General features: G+C 39.4%; 1 protein-coding gene and 1 long non-coding RNA gene across 4 annotated transcripts in view; both read left to right on the forward strand.

Annotated features, from left to right (window-relative positions):
- The window catches only part of CD44 (CD44 molecule (IN blood group)), a 94,001-nt gene extending 77,566 nt beyond the window's left edge, over positions 1-16,435 (forward strand). For all 3 annotated transcript variants that reach the window (XM_067557550.1, XM_067557551.1, XM_067557552.1), the window contains 3 exons: positions 3,037-3,132; positions 4,225-4,303; positions 8,573-16,435. In XM_067557550.1, coding sequence (XP_067413651.1) covers positions 3,037-3,132; positions 4,225-4,303; positions 8,573-8,789 — 392 coding nt within the window. In that variant the 3' untranslated portion in view covers positions 8,790-16,435. The remainder of the gene's footprint in view (positions 1-3,036; positions 3,133-4,224; positions 4,304-8,572) is intronic.
- Positions 4,819-5,497, forward strand: LOC137159368 (uncharacterized). The gene is made up of 2 exons (XR_010921619.1): positions 4,819-5,239; positions 5,413-5,497. It is a non-coding gene; the product is annotated as an uncharacterized lncRNA (long non-coding RNA).
- Positions 16,436-21,251: the final 4,816 nt, after the last annotated feature.

Here is a 21,251-nt window from a genome sequence, read left to right on the forward strand (position 1 = left end):
CTTTTGAGGCCAAATATTCAAGTATAGATACCTCAAGTATTATAAATTTAATAAATCTATTTTATAAAATGCTATTTTATTTATGTATTTGAAATATTTCAGTGTGTAACTTGCAAAAGAGAACGTATGTCTCCTGATTTCTAGTCCCCTGTTTTATCATATAAACCTGGCTGTCTCCCTAATTTACTGTGCATACATTAGACACTGTGTAGAAATGTTTGATTGCTTTTCTCTTTTGAATATGTAAAATCTGTCAGAGCTGGTCTTGAGTTAACTTTCATGGACCATCTATTTAGATTCTTTGCGGGAACAAAGACATGATATTAATGGAGCAACAGAACTCATGAGACCCTCTTCTCAATGTTTTTCCCACTATGGCATGCTGTCCGTCCATTTTTTAATGCTGTGGCATCATAGCAGAGAAGAGAGAATGCTAGGTCACAACTCTACCACAGTGGAAAATGTATGCATACATTGAAGGAGGGAAGGGAGGTCTTTTGTTCATAAGATGGGCTCTGCATAGCATGAATGGGATGAAAAAGAAAGTTCACTTCGCATGTTAATAGAATATATTTAAAGACTCATTCTGAAGAAATTCTTTGCTCAGTCTGCTATGCCTCATGTTTTGACTTGCTTTTCCTCTATAGTCATATTCAGCTGTGGTCTGACATCATAAATATGACTGATCTTTTGCCCAAAAGCCACAGTGGGATAGTGAAACCATGCACTAACGTAATCCAAATACATAATTGATTCATCACAAAAAAAGAATATTGTTAAGAAGCCATAAGATGAACCTCACTTTAGAGCCCATGTCTGTCTACCTCCTGTAAGTGTCTCCTGTGAAGGGGATAATCTGGGCCTGTGATGTTAAATTGCATAGTTGAATCCTAGATATTGTGAATTTTTCTGGGGTGTTGATAATACAGTTCTAGACAGCTAAAATCTTTAGTAAATATTTGGGCTTTAGTGCTATACAAATACTAGCTGTTCCGTTCAGAGATTTTGTGGATGGAACATCATGCTATAGCCCCCTGATCAGATAAAATTTGTAAATTAAAGTGTGTGGATACACTAGCCAATGTAATAGTCTGTTCATCTTTGTCTGTTTTCTTGGAGACTAGATCAAGTCCCCCAGATTCTAAATTTAGTGCTCAGTTCTTGCTGCTGAGCTCTGAATTTCCCAGGAGGTATCATGAAGTAGCTCATCAGATGATTAATTACTTGTTAACTTAAAAAAGTAAAAACATCTGGAGGTTTCATAAACAGCCCCATTGGCTGAATTTAACAGCAGAAAAAAATGTGCTTCTTAGTTCTGTATTTGCCAGCTATTATTAGCCAATGAGATCAGAGATTCTAGCCAGAGAGGTGTTGTGAAGTGCATTGAAGGGTGAGGGGAAGTTTAAACTGGACAAAGAGAAACTATGAGGAATTCAAAGTATATATAGGTGTGTGTGGTGATGGTGGTGGGGGCCTCGTGGCATGGTCTATTCCGTGGGCAACAAAAATAATTTTAATGTTTGCATTTTGGCTTGACTGGAAATGGGCACCGACATGGGGATAGAGGAAGCCAGAGATGTTACCATGCTCAAGAGTGAGGTTGTTCGAGACACGGACCAGCAAATGTTATTTTATGAGAAACAGGTCAGACTAGGGATATATGGTTGAATTGCAGACCTAATCCAACTTCACAACTCAATGTCAAGACAATTTATATGTCTTCCAAAGGCTTCGCTTCTAGAACATGGTACTTCTGAGAACCATGTCAACAGTCAAACAGAGCGCCTAGGGTCTAGAAGGACCATTTCATAAAACCAACGCCAACTGACATGGCAATATCCCGGTTCAGCACAAAGAGATACCTGTTTTAAGCTTAACCCACTGGACCTATCTCTATCAGTTGATGTCACAATAGCAATGTTTGTGACCTCACAGACTGATTTGGCTAATGAATGTATCAATGTAAAATCCACATATGACATGGATTATAAACTTAGTCTGGTCAGTATATTGCTATGTGGCTGACTCCATTTGATTTGTAAAACCATGGAATCACTTGGGACCTAATCTATCCAATTCTTCTTTTGCTCCCCAGACAGAAGGCTTTGAGATTGCTGAGAGGACAGCCTGCCTAGCCTGATTAGAGAGGGTAACTTATACCTTGCTCAACAGCATACCCATGGCTGATTAAGGGCAGAGTCCCATCCGTTGTAAGGGCAGAAAAATAGTTGCTGTAGGTCCATGATGGTGATAAAAAGATGAAGGGATCTATCTACAAGTGTGCAGAAGACACTCTTTCCATTAGGAACAACATCCTGATATTTGATTCCTGTTCATTACAGTAGCTATCACATTTAGAGCTGGCCAGAGAATGACAATTCTGTTTCATGGAAATTTTTGAGGTTTTGAAATATTTTTGTTTCACATTGAATGAAAATAATTCCTTTAGAAAGTTTTTGCGATACAGATTTGTGTTGAAAGTCTTTTTTTTGGATCAAAAAGGTCAGCTTTTCAATTTATCTCTGTCTCTTTCTGCATCTGTCTCTCTTTCTCTCTCTCGGATTGACCAGAAAGTCCTCCCTAGACCTCAGAAATCTTCCTGCTGAAAATTTCATCAAAATCAATAGATTTCTGCAAAATATTTTGGTTTCAATGAGGCACCATTTTTAAATTGAAAATTTTCTGACCAGGTCTAATCACATTTTAACCCATTAAACAGTAGCATGATCAAAAGCGAAAACCGCTCAAAACAACAAAATGCTATGTTGAGAAAAATTAATCATATTATTCAAGATAATGAGGCCAGCTCTAGTTATACTGATTAGGAAAATATTTTGATGAGCTGTGGGCTGTGCTATGTTTCTCTATACTACTTTAGTCTAATATTTTGCGGTGTAAAATCTTTCTTTCTGGACACAAGGTGAATGTTGTAGTCACATCATCTATTTAATTGTGAAAGGGCAAGTTTTTGGTCTACAACTTCATGTTAAATATCCTCTAAGCTTGTTGGTCATAATGGATGTTTTTGTTGTCTAGGTTTTACAGTTATCAATCGCGATGGCAGAAGAGGACAGCCAGGACGGATCACAACACCAAAAATAGCGCCACAGCCGAGATCGGCCCAAATACCAGGTTAGTGTCTGAACCCATTGCCTTTAACGGTCTGATCACAGAATCATAGAACTAGAGATGAAAAGGTTATCAGAGATGATCATAGCTAATCCACACTCCTGCCAATGCATTCTGTTCTTCAGCTGTTGAAGCAAAATATTCAGGACACTTGGAAAAATGAAAATAGAGATCTAGAGCTCTGGGAGGTTATGCACGTGCTGCAGATGCTTTTTCTAATGAATTATCTACAATGGGTATGATTACATGTTAGAAAGAAATCATACCAAATTCCATCCCCATTGTATCATGCCCAACACAACGTCAGTGGAAGTAATCCCATAAAAATAGCTTCACTGCTGGGCCTAATTTTGATCTCACTTACACTGGTATATCTCCATTGATGTCGTGGATTTACTCACAATTTACACTGGGGTAAATGAATTCAGAATCAGACCCAAAATTTACAGTCAATCTCAGGTTCTCATGTGATATCACTATGATGAAATGTTTGGATTGTTAAAAGTGTAGGGGAATTTATTTACTTGGGGCGGGCGGAAGCCTATCTCTACTGTTTCCATATTTCTATGGGTATAATCCAATTGTTCTGAAATCAAAAACTGAGGGCAAAGTTGACCTGAAAATGCCCCTTTTAAGGTTTAGGATCTAACTTTAAATGGCAAAATGAAGAAAAGAGTGACCTTCCACTCTGCTTTTAAGTCACTTCTATTTTCATATTGTTGCAAATGTCTCTCTCCCACTGAAGAAGCAAATGACTAATGCAAATCCTTTCCCCTGATGCTGTCCCAAGCACTGTCTAACAGTATAGTGTTTCCAGATGTTAACATTCAGCGACAGTTTCATTTGATTTGACATGCACATAATTTAATGTATTTCCCATTCACATGCTCAGTGTAACTCTCAGTCATGTATTAGCACAGTATCACTTACACTCTTGTTAATACAGTATTAGTTACATTCTTGCATATTAGAAAAAATCCTGACAATCAGTGGGAGAGAGGTATTGTAAATGAATGTAAAAGTGTCCATGTTCCTGCTATTGTGTCAAATTGCAAATAGAGTATAAGCTAATTTTTTTCTCAATTCCACCCACAGAATGGCTGATCATAGTTGCTTCTCTTCTGGCACTGGCATTGATTCTGGCAGTCTGCATTGCTGTCAACAGTCGGAGAAGGTAAGGAAGCCTGTTTCTAACATTGATTAAAGGAGGCCATTGTTGGGGAACATGCTGCCTTGCCGCCTTTATTGTTGGGAGGTCTATTACGCCTCTTGATAGCTTCAGAAAAGCACAGTAGTTGTAAAGCAGAGAAGAGCTTCTGCCAAAATGGCAATCTCTGTGAACAACACATCTCTTCTTTAGTAATAAACAGTACTTATCAGGGATTGCTGAGGTTTGAGGCCCCAGTCCTGTTCTGAGCGCTGAACCTCAATGAACCTCTGCACTTATGAGGACCCCCCATTGAAATCAGTGGGTGAATGGGTCATTATTGTTCTTCATTTTCACAGTGACAAAAACTGAACTTGTACATGGCAGAGTCAGGGAATAATTTCTCTCTGCATCTTACAAACTAATGGCCTGATTCTGCTTCCTTTGAAGTCAATGAGAGTTAATAATATGTTATTTGGATGTGAACAGAAGTATGTGCAGTAAATAACAAGGTGGTCCCCAGCTTAACTGAATATAAGCCCACTAAGTGCATTGCATAGGCCACAAAAGCACAGTTACTCTGTGTGATAGGTTGCAACCCCAACCAGAGGACTGTAGAGACAGGATTCACCTGCTCTCACTAGCTAAGGGTCACAGCTGCCAATCCTGAGTGAAAGAGTTTGCAGGAGCCTGACTGCATCAGCTGCAGACAATCAATTCCCCAGCCCCTCAAGCAGCATATAAAATGATTCTGCTGTGGGGAATTTGAAGCTGGTGATGAGGGTTGGGGAAAAAATTCTTTAGTTAGAAGGCTGGAACTGAGAGAAGAACTGGGGAGGAAGAGAAGAAATGAGGTCCTTTAGATCTTGGCTGACATGAGCCACAGTTTTCATCTTTGCTTTAGGATTGGTTGAGGGAAACTCTGTAGTAAGCAAAGGGGTCTAATAATTTAGGAGAATTCTTGTAAGTATTCAGAATATTCCTTGACAGTGTCAAGTTCACAACTTTTCTTCCTTGTGTGTCATTTCTACAGCATTTTCCATAGGGGGATTTCAAAATGCTTTCACAAACATTAGTGAAAATATCCTCACAACACCACTGTGAGATAGGTAAATGTTATTTGCCTCATTTTACAGATGAGGAAACTGAGGCACAGAAAGGTGAAGTGTCTCATCCAAATTCAACCAGGAAGTCTGTGAAACCCAGGTGTCCCTACTCAAAGCCCTAAACACAGGACTATCTTTCTTCTTTTATTAGTAGCTGTTCTGAGGCTTACTTCCTATGTGTTAGTAACAGATTGCCAATTGAATGTACCATCAGTGCAAATAGTCTCATGCACTTTTGCCATAGTTCAGTACACAGTGAGCTACATTAATTCCTGGTGTACACTGTCTCTCCTGGAAAGCAGTGATTATCTCACCTCAGGCAGGGTCAAACTGAGTGCTGCTTAATGGGGAGGAGACATAGCCAGGTTGGCAATGGAAAAGTGATCTCCACCAGCAGGATACCATAGAGGAAATTAAAGCTTGAGGGAGGGAACCCTTGATTAGGTCCTACCTCATAGCACAGCAGGCTTCTGTGAGGCAGGGAAGTGCAAGCTGGGTGAATTGAGACTGTGACCTCAGCTGGTGTCAAATGCTATAGCTCTGTTGAAGTCAAAGCGAAGTGGTGTTTATTTACACCAGCTGAGGTTAGGCCCTATGATTATATCCACATTAACTGTGCTCCTGTGATAGTGCTTGTAGAGAAATTGCTACACTAAAATATCAGCCACATAGTAAGGCTGTTGTCTTCTCCTCCCTCCGCGCCCCCACCCTCAAATCACCATAGAAACAGACAAACAAATCCAGCCATGATCAAATACAGATAGAATCTGTCCAGAAATGAAATAATTTGGAAGCTATGAATTATGAACAACTTTTTGTTAATTACTTTGAAATTCAGGAAGTTAAATGATACATGCAGCATCGTGATAGGTGTGTACACACACACACACACACACACACACACAAAACCTTGCTGACTTGGAGGAAAATTTTGTGAAGTAGGGGTCTGCTTGAATACCCATCGAAGTGAAGGGGAATCTTTCCCTTGACTTTAAAGGGCACTGGATCAGGCCTTAAGTTAATAAATACAGGGTTTAAAAAAAAAAAAATCAAGGATAATTTTTTTCTCATCTATTTGACAAATGTTAATTAGAGTTAACTACTTACAGTAAATCATACTATCTAATAAGCATACTGTAGAATATTTTCTAAAAATCATACATCTTAGAAATATGAAGATAGTTATTTATAATCTCACTATAGCAACTTTGTCGTCAGCTCTTTGCTGAAGAGCAGGATGGAGTAAGCTGAGGGTTTTGTGAGAGGGCATTAGAGAGTTAGAAAGTAGAATTTGCAAGGCTTTCACACGCACATTTAAATGACCAGTTAAGTTGTGATGTGTTTCCAATCCTCAATTGAATTTTAACCAACCAATCACATATTTTTTCAGTCTCCTTTTCATACTGGCTGTTCAAGATGGGCCCAGGAAGTATATATTTTAATGTTTCAGAATCCAATTTTCACAAGAAGTATTTGACTTGACTAAGGCACCAAAATGTTTGATTCATTGCTCAGGAGACTGAGCCTCTCTAGTTGGGAGGTTGATGTGACACAGGGTGTTTTAGAAATTGCAATCAAACAAGTAGATCATTTTGGTGAATAATGAATTGCTTGATCTTATCATTTAAATTTTCCCTTTTTCACGATTTCTATTTGGGCTATATATTGAAACAATGTGACCCAGCATGACTTGTGGAAACACAACACAATGAATGATTTTTTATGTAAAGAACCTGCCTTTCAACGCTGAATGGCCCCTCGTGAAATATTCATCATAAGGAGATGGATCCTTCCCTCTACAATCCATGATGAAATACAGCACGATTTACACATCATGTAGGAGAGGAATTCTGCTGCCTTACATTCCATAGAATCCTATTACTGTGCAGTATTTTCTGAATTGGTGTTGTGTGGCTGAATTCAGGGCTGAATTTGCTCCCATATGTTGCGTAATATAAACACGGCAAATTGAGACGAGGGATCTGCTGTAGGTCACCTGGGCTAAAACAGCTGTCCTATGTCTGTCTGGCAACAAAAAATACACTTGATTCAAACCAATGCTGGAGAAATAATTTAACTGCCAAATTAGTAGTTCTAATGGAATTCACTTAGCTGAAGCAGGAAGCATTTTAAAGCACATTTGCATAAACATTGTAGTTGTTTCCAAGGAGTAGTGCTGTGTGTGTATGTCTTTAATTGATTTAATATTGAACTGTGCACACCCTCAGTGCAACATAGCCAGAAAGCCAGTTTAACCAGCTCTATGGAATATCCCTGAATGGTATAGAAGCAGTACAACTGGCTTCTTTGCTACTCCTCCTACATCCCTGCAAAGAGGTGTGTTGGGGGGAAGGAGTGGCTGGGAAAAGGGGGAGGGAATGAGAGCTGTTAGAATCGGTGTCAGCTGGCCTACCAACCCTTTGGGGCCATAGTCAGCAGGTATAGTTTGTAGCAGCGCTAAGACTGCCCAGAACTATATGAGGGATTGGTCAGCATAGAACCACTCCCAGAATCAGGAAGCCTCAAATGGCTCTTTTGTGACCTCACCCTTAGTTGCATCCAAATTTTATAGGATGCAGCTGAGAATCTGGGGCATAGTATCTAAACCCAGTCTCTATTTTCCATCCTCAGTATAGCCTTTAACAAGGTAATCTGTTGACAACAGCATTGTGACCCTTTCCATAGCCATTGGCATGGTTCTGGTCTTGACATACTAATAAGAAAACAGAAGAATAAAGTGATCCTCTTGGATAACTAGACAGAGGCTGGAAGCCTGGATCCAAATACCCAGTTTGAGAAATTTCAGAATCCAATTGCAGATCCAGATTTTGTGGCTGGCTCCATCTCTACAATTGGATTGAAACAAAACCCCACGCTCTGGAGACTCCCACACTTTAAAACCCAAGACCGGTTCCAAATTTTGCACCTTCAGACTTAATTCTAAAAACAAATTAGTAGTATATGAACAATGGGATTTTCAAAAGAACTGTGCTCCCATTTAAGTCAATGGATATCCCACCTGAAAAACTTAATATATCCACTACAGACAAAAGCTTTACATATTATATTTTAGCTTTTCTCCATTGACCGACTCAAGTTTTATTTCCTTTACACCCTTTCTAGAAAATCTACTCTGTATGTTGTGTTTCCCAGTTCCATAATTTTCATTTGTGTTGCTTATTTTTACTAGATGTGGGCAGAAGAGAAAACTAGTGATTAACAATGGCAAAGGGTCAGTATCAGATACGAAGATGGGTGGACTGAATGGAGAAGCCAGCAAATCTCAAGAAATGGTGCACTTGGTACATAAAGAACAGCCAGATAATCAAAAAGGATCATGTGATGAATTCCTGACCACAGACGAAACGCAAAATCAAAAAGAGGCTGACATGAAGACTGGGATGTAATAGTGTTGGGGCATCTTGTAGATCAAGAGTTGGGGAAATCAAAATCACATGGAACTGGACCTGGAACTCTCAAATGCAATGTGCTACTGATGTCTTTTAAGCATTTTTTAAGCATACATTTTCTTCTTCTTTTTAATATTTTTAAAAATCAGGTCCAAATTAAAAAAATGACATTGCTTTCTGATATAAGCTCCTAAGAATTGCATACATTTGACAGTTCCCATTTCCTACTTGGAGGACACATATATAGTGTATAAGGAGGCATGCTAGTTGAAATCTTATTTTCTCCAGTTGTAGCACCTTCACTGAGTGGAACTACAGAAATATCTAGTCACTCCATCTCAAGGGCATTTACTATACTAAACTTACTCAGTATAAGCATAAGTGAGGAATAAATATCTAGAGAAAAATATAGGGTTAAATCAAAAAGGGCTTCTGTACAGTCTGTCACACCAGAATCTTTTAAAATCACCTTCCAGCCCTCAGGAGTTTGTCAGGCATATTCAAGATCTGCAGGTATAGGCAAACTGAGACATTCTGGAATGATTATAACTAGGGCTGTAATAAGAGAACCCCCAAAGGACCCTCTATTTTTAAATGCCCATGGATATACAGTACCAATAATTCTTACTGGGACAAGTGGTAAAAGACATGAAAACTTGAGCTGATATATAATAAACTTCTATTCTTTAGTATCTTAACAATCAGTGCAGTTATCCTTCAGTTTCAAAACTGTCTGTTACTGTTCCTCCCACCCCCAATCAATCATAGTTTGAATATGTTCCCTGGTGAACCTTGTTAGTTACAGTGGCAAATAAATGCAGTGGCCTCAGCTCAAACACATATTTAGAAACCTAGCAGTAGGAAATGATCAAACAAGATGGCAATATTTTGTTTCTTGCAGAACAGGGCTCTGTGTATCCCTGTTCACAGTTTTAATCATGAGATGTTGAGCTTAGCACAACCTCTTTTTCCCATAATTGTTGCATGTTACACTATCTTGCTGTTACTTTAAAAGTCACGTTAGAATTATGTAATGTTCTCTTATGGATTCCATTTCATCCATCTTTTTTTAAAATTCTGCTTATTAAAAATGCCAAGAGAAATGATGTCCACTTATTGAAACAAGAAGTTGAAAAACTGCTAAAAGGTCAAAGAAAATGAAAGAAAACTATTCCAGCAACATATAATAGCTGCAGTTGCATTGCCACGTGCTTCCCCCCTGCCCTTTGTACATCCCATTTATGTAAAGTATTTGTATAAACTAAGATGCCATGCAGTATGGTACACTGAATTGATTGTATATTATCAGCAAGAAATCAAATAACCACCAATATTCTATCCAACTTCACTTTAAAGAAAAATCTAAGTAAAAAAAATTAATTATGTAATTATAATCAGTTAGGACCGTATGCACCATGGGTTGGCCATGCTTAAATGTTTAGCCAGTTGTGTTAGATAGTTCTATTCACTGACCCTGGATCTTTAATGAACTTTCAAGTGTTCCACTAAAGTCATTTCTTTTAATTTCTTTTAAAAAGAAACTTCAGCATTTAAAATTTCAGCTAGCTGAGTATTAGAATTATCTAATATTGTGCTTTATTCATGCCACTGTGTGTGAGATTGCTGAGGTTGTCTTTCTCAATGTAGATCTTTAGCAGCTCTCCCTGAGTCTTTGTTTAATGAATACTGTAACCTGGTAACGTTTCTCAGGCAGATTGCCATGGGTGAAATTCACCCCTGTGTAAGAGGGGCCGGCACAAGCATGACTTAAGCCTTGTTTAGACAGCTTAAGTGGCACATGTGCTGGCCCAATGACCAGGGATGTTTCACACATTGAAAGCCACATGTATATGTTCATCGGCTATATATGATCGTACTCTTTCAAGTCAATGGAGTTACACCTGTTTACATCATCAGTAAATATGGTCAGCTGTCAACATTCTCATCCCATCATGAATGTACATCATATTACTGAGTTATGCTGTGCGATATTTGTTTCCTTCAGGCATTTTTCATTCCTGAAAAAGTTTTTGACAGTGTTTTCCATCAGCCATTGTAAATCAAAATGGTCTCTTGAAGGATGCATTTAAATGGGCACTGTGTGTAAAATTTGATCAAAGAAGAGGGCCAAAACAAGGCCTATTCACCTCTTGAATCCTAGCTGAACATAGGTCTCTGTGCAAAGGAAATATTCCATTGCTCTGGAGCAAAGACCTTTAACATGCTTTGGCATGTTACACATTGGAATTCTTATTTTAACAGGAGTTTACCTATTCAGATATTTAATGGAGAAATCTGCCATCTCCTACTCATATTACTCTATTTCACGTTCAGTATCTATGATAAGGACGTTATGACTTGTCTTCTTTGGAGCTTTTGTTTGCTTGGTTTTGTTGCTTTTTTTTTTTTTTTATAAGGTGGCATATAATTTCTCATACAGAAACAATGCCCTTATTATATATATGCTTAAGTGATTCATATTAGATCATGTCATGTGCCATATGTGTAATTAATTTGCATTATAGTTTCAAAATTAGATTGTCATTTCATGTGTGTAATATAACAATTGTTTATATTGAGGTGGGGTTTTATTGTTTGGGGTCTTTTTTGGTTTTTTACAAAGCACCCTTGATATATTTGTGTATTTATTAACAGATTAATTAGAAGGAAGAAAGTATCATCTCTAAATTGTAACCAGAAATATGGGAAAAAATTAAATTGCAAAATGAGCTTTCAAAAATAAATTTGTTTCTAATTTAAGAAAAAAGATAAGATTGTCATTATTATTAGCTAGGAGTTTGATTTGGTTTTGTACCAGTGAGCAATAGGTCTATTTACCTGGTTGTAAAACCTAGGCTACGCTCAGTGGAAACTCCCTGTAGTCTTGCATGCTTTGCTAACCTTCTCCGTGGGTTTTCCAAGCATTCATTCAGCTGGGAAAGAACTCAGCTTGCCAGTTTGAAATGGGTGGTTTGGCTTCCCCCAAAAATTGGATGATGGGTCTAATTCTCATCTCACATAGAGCTCAATCCCATGAGGTGCTGACCTCCCATTGAAGCCAGTGACAGTTGAGAGGGCTGAGAACCTAACGGGTTTACATCTGTGTCACACCATTCACATTCCACTAACTTTGACAGGTTTGGTGTGCATGAGGAGAACTGATAGTTTTTGCTGGCACCACATAATTTTCCAATGAGACAGGTTTAACTCAGAAAAAGCAAGTATAGGGCAGCTTGTAAGCAGCATGTGTGGTGTGCAATTACCTCAAACAATGCTGAAATAAGAAATATAGCCAATACTTGAACTTACATGGAAATGTTCTCTAAAGCACCAAATATATTAAGGGTGAAGGACAGCTATAATCTCCCTTTCTGATCAATGGCTTCAGCCAAATTTTCTGGGTGATCTATGAAGAATGGTTTATTGAAGCAGAGAAGTGAGAAGGGTTACATTATATTAAAGAGTTTTATGGCAAGGGGGTGTTTTGAATATTTTCCACAAAGCCAGTGGGAATCTTGAATTCCAGTATGACATTTCTATGGGGCTTTTTGGCATCTCAGGGATGTTTTCTGTGTGTAATTTGACAGTAGCAAGAACCTACCCCTGCATTAAGTAGTTTGGAAGGATTTAGTATGCTGATGGAATCTTCCAAGGAGATCATTAACAGGGGCCTGCTTACCACATACTAATAGAGCTATGCAAAGCCAGAGACTCTGCCGTTGGTTAGGGGAGTGTCTAGCCGGCCTTTCTATGGCTCCAGGAAAGTAACTATTTCCCTCTCAGAATTGTAATAATCCTCCATAGCTGTGGACCCAGGAGATTTAAAGAATGTCACTGAACCAGCAGCTGAAGGGACTGTTTTGGATTGGATTGGGTTCTTGGGGGAAGCTATTCAGCCAAAAACTTTTACTTCATTTTAGTAAACTACTCATGGCTCATACTACTCTAGTTGCAGGAGATTAGATTGAATTAAATTTGATACTTTCCATTGAGATAAATATAGACAGGTGATGGATTGGGATACTGATTAGTTTTCTGATGTAGGGGAGAAAATGTTGAAACGTGAAGTTGCCGGGGATGAAATCATGCCTCCATTGAAGTCAGTGACATGTCTCCCTTTCACTTTAATGGAGTGAGGTGTTTTGGGAAACAGAGTTTAATATGATTGGGATGGGAAAGAGAATGCTATAGGCAGCAAGAAGTTTGTGAGCTAGTTGAGAAAAGTGGTGGAGTGATAGTGAAATCTCTGTTACTCATTGGGAAAGTCCCTTCACCAGAACTGGTACTTAGCATCTGACACTTGAACAGCTGTAATTATAGGCAGAAAAAATCCAAACTGATCTTTCCCATGAGCTTTCCTCCCACTGTCTGCAAGCTGAATGTGAGTCCTCTCCCATTCACAGCTCATCTAGTTCTTACTATGCCAGGTGGCAAGCAGCATGTAGCCAGTGCACATGTCTGCTGTTGAGAACAACTGCTTTCCCTAGTCAAAGTAAGCAGAGCCAGAGTGTGAATTTGGCAAAGAGGACTAATGATGCCCTTTAAATATGGTTCAGATTAGACTTCTGTCTTCATTATCTGTGGTTAAAGCCACCATTACTGATGTACTTTCCCAGTGCTTCACACAAGGCTTCTGGAATTGTCCATGCCAATACTTTCTGGCACATATTATTATGTTTTGAAGGTTTACTCAGGTTTGTGATTGTTTATTTTCCCCTTTTTATGGAGGAATTATGGAGTTTTATCAGCTAACATGGAATGAAAATCCACTTTTGTATGCATGCACATTCCCCACAGTCAAGTCAGCTGGGAATACTGAATATTTCCTGTTACTGCAATTTTTGGAAAGCAGTGATAATAAAAAGCTGCTGTTTATCAAAAGAGTCCTCAATCAGAGGAGGCCTCCTGTCCTCAAGAACGCTGGTTGTTTTTCAAGGGGAAAGGCAATTGAAGTCAATGAAAGCTCTACTTGTGCCCTGATGGACAGAATGTGTTCCAGGGTGACCAGGAGAATGTCTAACCAGTGGGATTTGCCTGTTAGCACTGCTTAAACAAAAGTCAACATTTTTGTTATAAACTTTTCCCCTATTTTCAAATGTTTGGGGGACAAGTGAATCCCTTTTGTCTAATTCCAAACCCACTGGAGCATGGAGGTTTGAAAGTTTGACTTAAACATCACTGAATTCTGCTTAGGAGAAAAAGAAACAGGAAAAAAAGCCAAATGATAAAATTAAAGTGAAAAATTAATGAGAGGTCAGAGTGAAAAACAAATGCAGAAAGACAGTCAAAAGAAACAAAGAGGAGAGTGAAAAAAATTATCCTAAAAATAGACATAGTTTTAATGCCATATATAGGGACCTCATTGTGCCACATTGTATTTTTAAAAGTTCCTCTATTCCGAATACATAGCACAGGCTTTCCTCTACCTAGGAAAAAATATTTTCAAATAATTGCTGCATCACTGGAAACTTGAGAATTAAAATTTGTTTTGAGAACCTTGCAAAGCCCAATACAATTTTTATTTTAAAGATTTACCAAACTTCCCCTCCGTTATGTTCACTAATCCCTGTTTCTAGATCATCCATAAAAATTTGTTCCTGACAGAAACTTGCTGAAAAGAAATCCCGAAACAATTAGAGGCTTTTATTTCCACACACCCCCCCCACCCCCACCACCACCCCTAAGCTTTTGAGAGGAAAATAGTGTCCTGGCAATTTTAAGATAGAATTGTGAAGTTAAAACTATATATTTTTGTACATAATTTAGCAGTTTTTTTTCTTTTATATTGCTTGAAATAAAATGCATTGTTTCTTCAAGTAAAAAAGGCCAAATTCTGATCTCATTTAGGCCTTGATTCAGGAAGGCATGTAAGCATTTGCTTAGTTTCATGTGAAGAGAACAGAATCTGAAAAAAATGGTTCACATTGAGCTTAGTTGTGGAAACAGTGGGTGTGTGTGAATTGGAGATGGAATGAGGGATCTAATTTTTTCCTTACTTGGTTTCCCTGTTACTAATGCTGCCACAAAGGAACTAAACTCCCCTGCCCTGTGTAGCTTCAAGGATCTAAGATAAGATTACAATACCCAGGAATGCTCAGTGTTCATGCTGAAATAATGGGCCATGGAATAACATATTGATTAAATTGATCCATTATCATTTATTTGCTCTCTATACACCAGGAATGAGATCCTCATTCTAGCTCTGGCCCCTTTATGCCAGGTAAAGGGCCAGTGTGTTGTAAAGAGGCCCAAAAAGCCCAGATTCTGGCTGGAAAGAATTTGGTGCAGGAATTGAGGCAGACAGCTATAAGGCTGCTCTCAGAGGGCCCTCTCATAAGTACTGGCATAGGGAACATGCCCAGGGTAGGTTTGGGGGCAGGAAAGGCATATTTGGAGTAGACATAGATACTGGATAGGCCTTCGGGGCTAAGTTAAGTTGGGGGCCCTACAGCCCTCAAAACAGTAGAGGCCCAGGCTGGGACAAAGTTCACTTAAAGCCATCTTAGCTTCACTTCCCCCTGATGTGAATTCTGTGCTGGTCCTCTTAGAATCTCACCAGGACACCAGTTTAACAGTGGATTTGAACTTCCTTTTCTTGCATTTGTTGGTTTAATTCAGGTCATTGGCATTACTTTCTCACAAGGTTTTTTTGTTTGTTTGTTTTCCTTCATTGATTTAACCTAGAAAATACTTAGATCATTTTCAGTAACCCCATTTTCCCTGCAAGCTGAACAGTGAATGCAGGCTTCATGCCTCCTTTCTACCCAGAGCAGCCAGGGGTGAACTGAATACTTTTTACTCCTGTTCAAACCTTAAACCTGGGGCTGTATTTACAGCTTTTGTCCTCCTCCCTTATGGAACAGAAAGCAGTTAGCTCAGGGTTTCTGTTTCAGGTTTCTGTCAGTGCTCTTGCTGTAGCTCTTTGGTGAAAAGTTTCCACTCCTAGCTTGTGGAACGTTTCATTTTTTTCCCCAAGTTGACAGGGCTTCAATGAAGCTTGCCTTGAGCGGAAACAAGCCTCCACAGCATGCCTTAGCTTCCTTCAGTGTCCAAGACACAGTGGTCCCAGCAGACATTTGCTATGAATCCTCAAATCCTTGACATGGGACAGAAAATTCTTTTTGCAAGTGCTCTGGTTTAGAACCCTAAATTAAGAGCCACAAAACTCTAGAACAGTGTTTCTCAATTAAATTTGGCTGCGGAACCCTTTTTAACTTCTGCGGGGCCATGCGATACCCGCCGCTGAAAAATCCGAGACATCTTCCCCTTTTCGACGGCGTGCACTGTCAGCTGTTTGGTGGCACGCGCTGTCTGCTGTTCGGCAGCACGTGCTGTCTGCTGTTTTCGGCGGCGCGATTTCAGCAGCTTTCGGTGGAGCGGTTTCAATTTTTCTTGGAACCCTGAAATTCATCTCACGGAACCCTGGGGTTCCGCAGAACACCAATTGAGAAACACTGCTCTAGAACAATGGGTTGGTTTGTTTTCCTTTTCAGATCCCCGAATGATTCAGTGTTGGGCTTCAAGCACGCAGTGACGTTGTTGTGTACAAACCTGTTTGTGTTTGTTGTAGTTTGCAAATGTGGATTTAAAAAAAAAATCTGTTCTCAAATTATTAATGAAAATAAAAAGTTGGTTATGTTTGACTGAACTGGCTCATCTTATTCACCAGAAGAGATGGGGAAAAGTGAAATTTGCAACTAGAAATAAGTTTCTCCTCTTTCCTTTTCTTCTTTCTTTTGCAATTCATTTGCTAATAACATTTCTTCCATTAGCCCCAAAAGGTTGTGAATGATTTCTATTTAAGTTTTCTAAAAGTCAGTGATATAAACAGCAAAGTAGGTCAAAAATAACTTGTTCATAAAAGATTAAATTCACCTTGTGCAGACGGTCAGTACAAGACTGTTGTATCAGTTAAAATTCCCCTTAAGCCCTGAAAATAGGTGTAAATGGGATTTAATAATAACACCACTTAACTTGGATATAGCGCTTTTTATTTTTAGATGTCAGTGTTTGACAAAGGAGGTAAGTATCATTATCCCCATTTTACAGAGGGGGAAACAGCAGCATGGGGAGGGAAGTGACTTGTCCAAGGTCACTTAGCAGGCCAGTGACCGAGCTGGGAATTGACTAGGACTCTCCCAAATCCTAGTCCAGTGGCCTATCCACTAGACTATAGAACCTTTCTTTGTGAGTCCCTTTGATATGGTCCTCTGTACAGGGGAGAATTTCACCCCGTGAGACTATTACTCATTTCTCATTCACAAAGAACATCATCTTTGAAAAATAATATGTATAATGTAAGATGACAAAGTTTCCTTTTGTATTGAAACTACACAAAGAAGAGAATGAAAGATTTCAAAACACAAAGGCCATGTGAGGCCCAGTCCTACACCCCTGACTCAGGGGAGTAGGTTCTTACTCAACCAAGTAATTACAGCCAGGAGTAAGGCTTATGAGCCAGGTTTTCAAAGATATTTAAAAAGCCTAAAGATGCTGATAGGTGTCTAACCTACTTAGGTTCTTCTTTAAATCCCAGTAGATGCCTAACATCTATTGTGCTTAATGAGTTAGATGCTTAATGTGTTTAGGTGCTGTTGAACCACCAAGTGCCTATCTGCATCTTTAGGCAGCTAAATACCTCTGTAAATCTGACCCTACAGGACTAGGTTTGTGTTTCCTTTGCCTGAATATAGCTCAGGGAGGAGGGGAAGGCTCTGACCTGAGTAAGTCACCCCTTAATTTCCCTGTCTGCCCCAAATGCTGCAGCAATCAACAACAGAACAGTTTAAAATCATTACTGACATCATTAAACATTATTAAAGGCAATCCATTGTCTACATTCTGTGCACCTCAGTATCAGCTTCCTCCATTCAGATCACAGTGGGTTTTTTTCTCAGAGGATGAAGGGGTGTATGCAGGCAGGGAGAGCAGTGCATGTGGGATCCCTTTTCCATGTCAGAAGTAATAACTGACCTTAACTGCATTTGAGCTAGTGATCAAGAAGTGAAAGGTTTAAAGCTTATAAAGATACCGAGACATGGCTACTGTATGCACTTCCCAAACCCAGGCGAGTCAGTAAAAGCACCCTTCACAGATACCATATTTAAAATATACACAGATGTCAGCGGGCAAACAGTGTTCTTCCCAGGTTAGTTCCATCATGCCTGGAAGACACTAATGAACTATACCCTCCTATCATCCCTATGATAAAGTGCCACCTCTGGAAATCGATGGAAAATATATGACACTGTATTTGGGTGGATGAGTAATGACTTTTTTATGAAATGCTTTGTGTGCTATCTGGGATGCCTAAGCCTTTGCAAACAGGCTTGCCTCTCTACAGTACAACATGCAAATTCTGTCTCTTGGATTAGAAATAAATCATGCGAGCAAAATCAAGTTCTAGATGTAATTGTTTTCCCTAGGATGTCCGTAGCCTTCTCAGACCCTTTTGGATCTTGAGTTGGATCTCACAGACATACACTTTTTAATACCCCTCTTCTCCTTTTCCTTCAAAACCTCATCAGCAAGCTTCCCTTTGATGGAGGAGGGCTGGAGCATTGCTCCTTTCAGAGCTTGTCTTTGCAGTTTCCTGTGTGCTCTACTTTATCTGTCTGGACATGTATATCAGATTCATTACTGCGATACCTGAGCGCCTTACAAAAATCACTATAACCACAACATGAGACCTGCACGTAGCCTAGTTTCCTCCCTACCATTTCTAAAGCAGATGAGACATTTAGTTTCATTCTCTCCACATAATGGCAAAGCCAAATGCCTTTCTAATTCTCACAACTTCTGATAGCCCAGAAAACTGGCACCTAAACTCAGATGGTCCACTTCCTAATAGAATGACTTCAGTTCCTGGCTTAGAGGGTCCTCGACCCTGATGGGGCTTTTGGATGCTATTATAAATAAATATAATACCACTAGGCCAGTATAAAGGACTACACTTGGATCCATTAGAGCTGAGTGTGAGACTTCAGGCAGAATCAGTCACATCAGTCTTAATATTTTTTCTGGGGCATATTAGCTTCGGGTGCACCAGTTTCTTTCAGTATGATGATGACTTTTCTTCCTGTTTACACAGTGCAAAGCGTATGATAAAAGGATGTATAAATGCTTGAGGGATTGTGTGACATTCGCATTCTTTTCTGAGAACTCCCTCATCACTATTGTTTCCTTACAACCCCTAGAGGTGTTAAAAAAAATCCTCTCTTGCTATTAGTAAATGATCCACAATGTACCCTCTTTTACTCCACTTCATGGTACCTGTTCCCATGCTGAAGAAGGGCTCAAGCCACAGATAATCACAGTCATGTTGGAAAGGAATTCTCCTCTAGGACTGAGGATTTTGGGGGCTGGGTTGGAAAGGGTGAGTTTTCACCTTCCACTGGAGCACTTAGCTAGTAATGTCCTCTGTTCTTCCTATATTTTTCTTCTATGTGTCTAGCATAACAAAGTTTTAGAACTGTAATCAGCATAGATCTTCTTTTAATTCCTTTCATCCTAAAGGATCCCAAAGTATGTCCAAGTTTATCAAAATGACGTGCCAATAGGGAGCAGCCATCTCTGGGTTGGAGCAGAAAAGGTGTGTGTAAAAGTGCACAGCACACCAGATTAGGCCAAGAAGTGAAGGAGAAAACTAATTTCAAGAGGAATTTTAGGTGAGCAGAATGCAGTTACCTGCCATGGCTCTTAATCAGGACACCAGATTTGACCCCCTTAATTCTTGTAAAAAGTGTCATCAACATGAGATTTTATTGCCTGGGAGTGGCCAGGACTTCTGATTTAAATCGTGTCCAAAAACCCCCCTCTGTCACCTTATTGGGGCATTGGATCAAAACTGACTCAGGGGGAAGCGTGCCCACTACCGGACAGCAAACACCACTTTCTGCCATATCTGGGGTTTTCCTTAGCAGTCTGCCAAGCAAATGCTTGCCCCTTCCTAGCTTTGTAAGAGCTAATAAGATCACAGCCTGCAGGCTATTCAATCTCACAAATTAAATGATTGATTATGTGCATTGGTCATTTAATATGATAGAAATACAGTAATATAACTGTAATTGTTTCCCACTTTGACAATAAATATTTTAGCATCCCCCTCACATTTAGCAGCTGCAGTACCTATGATAGTGAGTTATTATATATATAACTATATATAATCATAACACATATATTAAACAGCTTCCTCTGCAAAGAGATTCAGAGGTTCAAAGGTACCTCTTATTTCAGAGAAATTACCAAGACAGGATTTAATTTTTAGTAGACAGTGGAAGGTGGTCAGATTGCTAAACGAGCTGCATGTGTTCAATGTTAGCCTTTATTCTGTAACAGGACACTCAAACTTCCCAATAATTAGAATTTCAGTTAATATACTTAGAAAATAGGACATAAAATATGCCACTGAGCTTCAACCACAGCCTCCCCCCCCCCCCACCTCTCCCAAGATGTGCGTATCTTGGTACAACACCACATCCTGGCATGTGATACTGATAAAATAACACTCATGTTTCTTTACAGTTAATTATGAAAGTATGAAAATATTGGAAGTATACAGTTCTGGTGCTTAGGCAAATATACATTCAACCTCTACAATGCCTATATGGTTCAGAAGAGAAAACCAATCAGATCATTCATTTTTATCCAAATTCATAACCAAGAGATATTCAAGAGTTCAGTATGGGAGTACCAGATAGCAGAGGTGACTGGTGATAAAAATGGATTGATCACGTACATCCCATGGCTTTGTTGCTGTGGCCCTACCACACACTTCAAGAAGGTCACACAAACATTCCTGGCACCAGGCTTCAGGTGAACACATTCTCACAAGCCCATAACCTTCCACCAATCATTTGTGCAAACAAACTATATCATTTGCATGAAACAACTAAAAAGGATTGACATCATTTCCCAGTGTTCACCCAACTTCTGTGACCATTTTGCCTTAGGCCTTTCTCTAGCTCCATGGCTGTGGGATATAGACATTCAATTAAAAAAATAAGCGTTGTGTTATTTTTTGCTCATGGATTTTCAATGCTCCCAGGCCCTCCTAGATTCAGCCAACTGTAATGGAATGGGAGTGGGTTTTGGAGCAGCTGATCTCAGTCCATCTCCTACTAAACAGCTGTCCACATCATAAGAATCACCTTCACTATTGGCATTAACAGCCTCACCCCTAATCCCTTTGTTGGCCAACCATTAGATTAAATGGACAAGGAGAATGAAGTAACTGTTCAACTCTGAAGGTGGTGAGTCCAGAACTGGGTAAGATGCATTAGCAGGACAGGAAGGCAGCTTACTACTACCACTGTGCTAGATCTGTTCTGCGCATAAATGGAGGACTTCAGATTCAGTGTTGCCCCTGGGGGTTTTTCACCTTCCTCTGTAGCATGGGGCACGGGTCACTTGCTGCTGGATTCTCTGTACCTTGAAGTCTTTAAATCATTATTTGAGGAC

Source organism: Emydura macquarii, unplaced genomic scaffold (genome assembly GCF_026122565.2).
Source record: "Emydura macquarii macquarii isolate MOO-44397 ecotype Brisbane River unplaced genomic scaffold, CSIRO-AGI_Emac_v2 contig_1876, whole genome shotgun sequence".
Taxonomy (NCBI): Eukaryota; Metazoa; Chordata; order Testudines; family Chelidae; genus Emydura; species Emydura macquarii.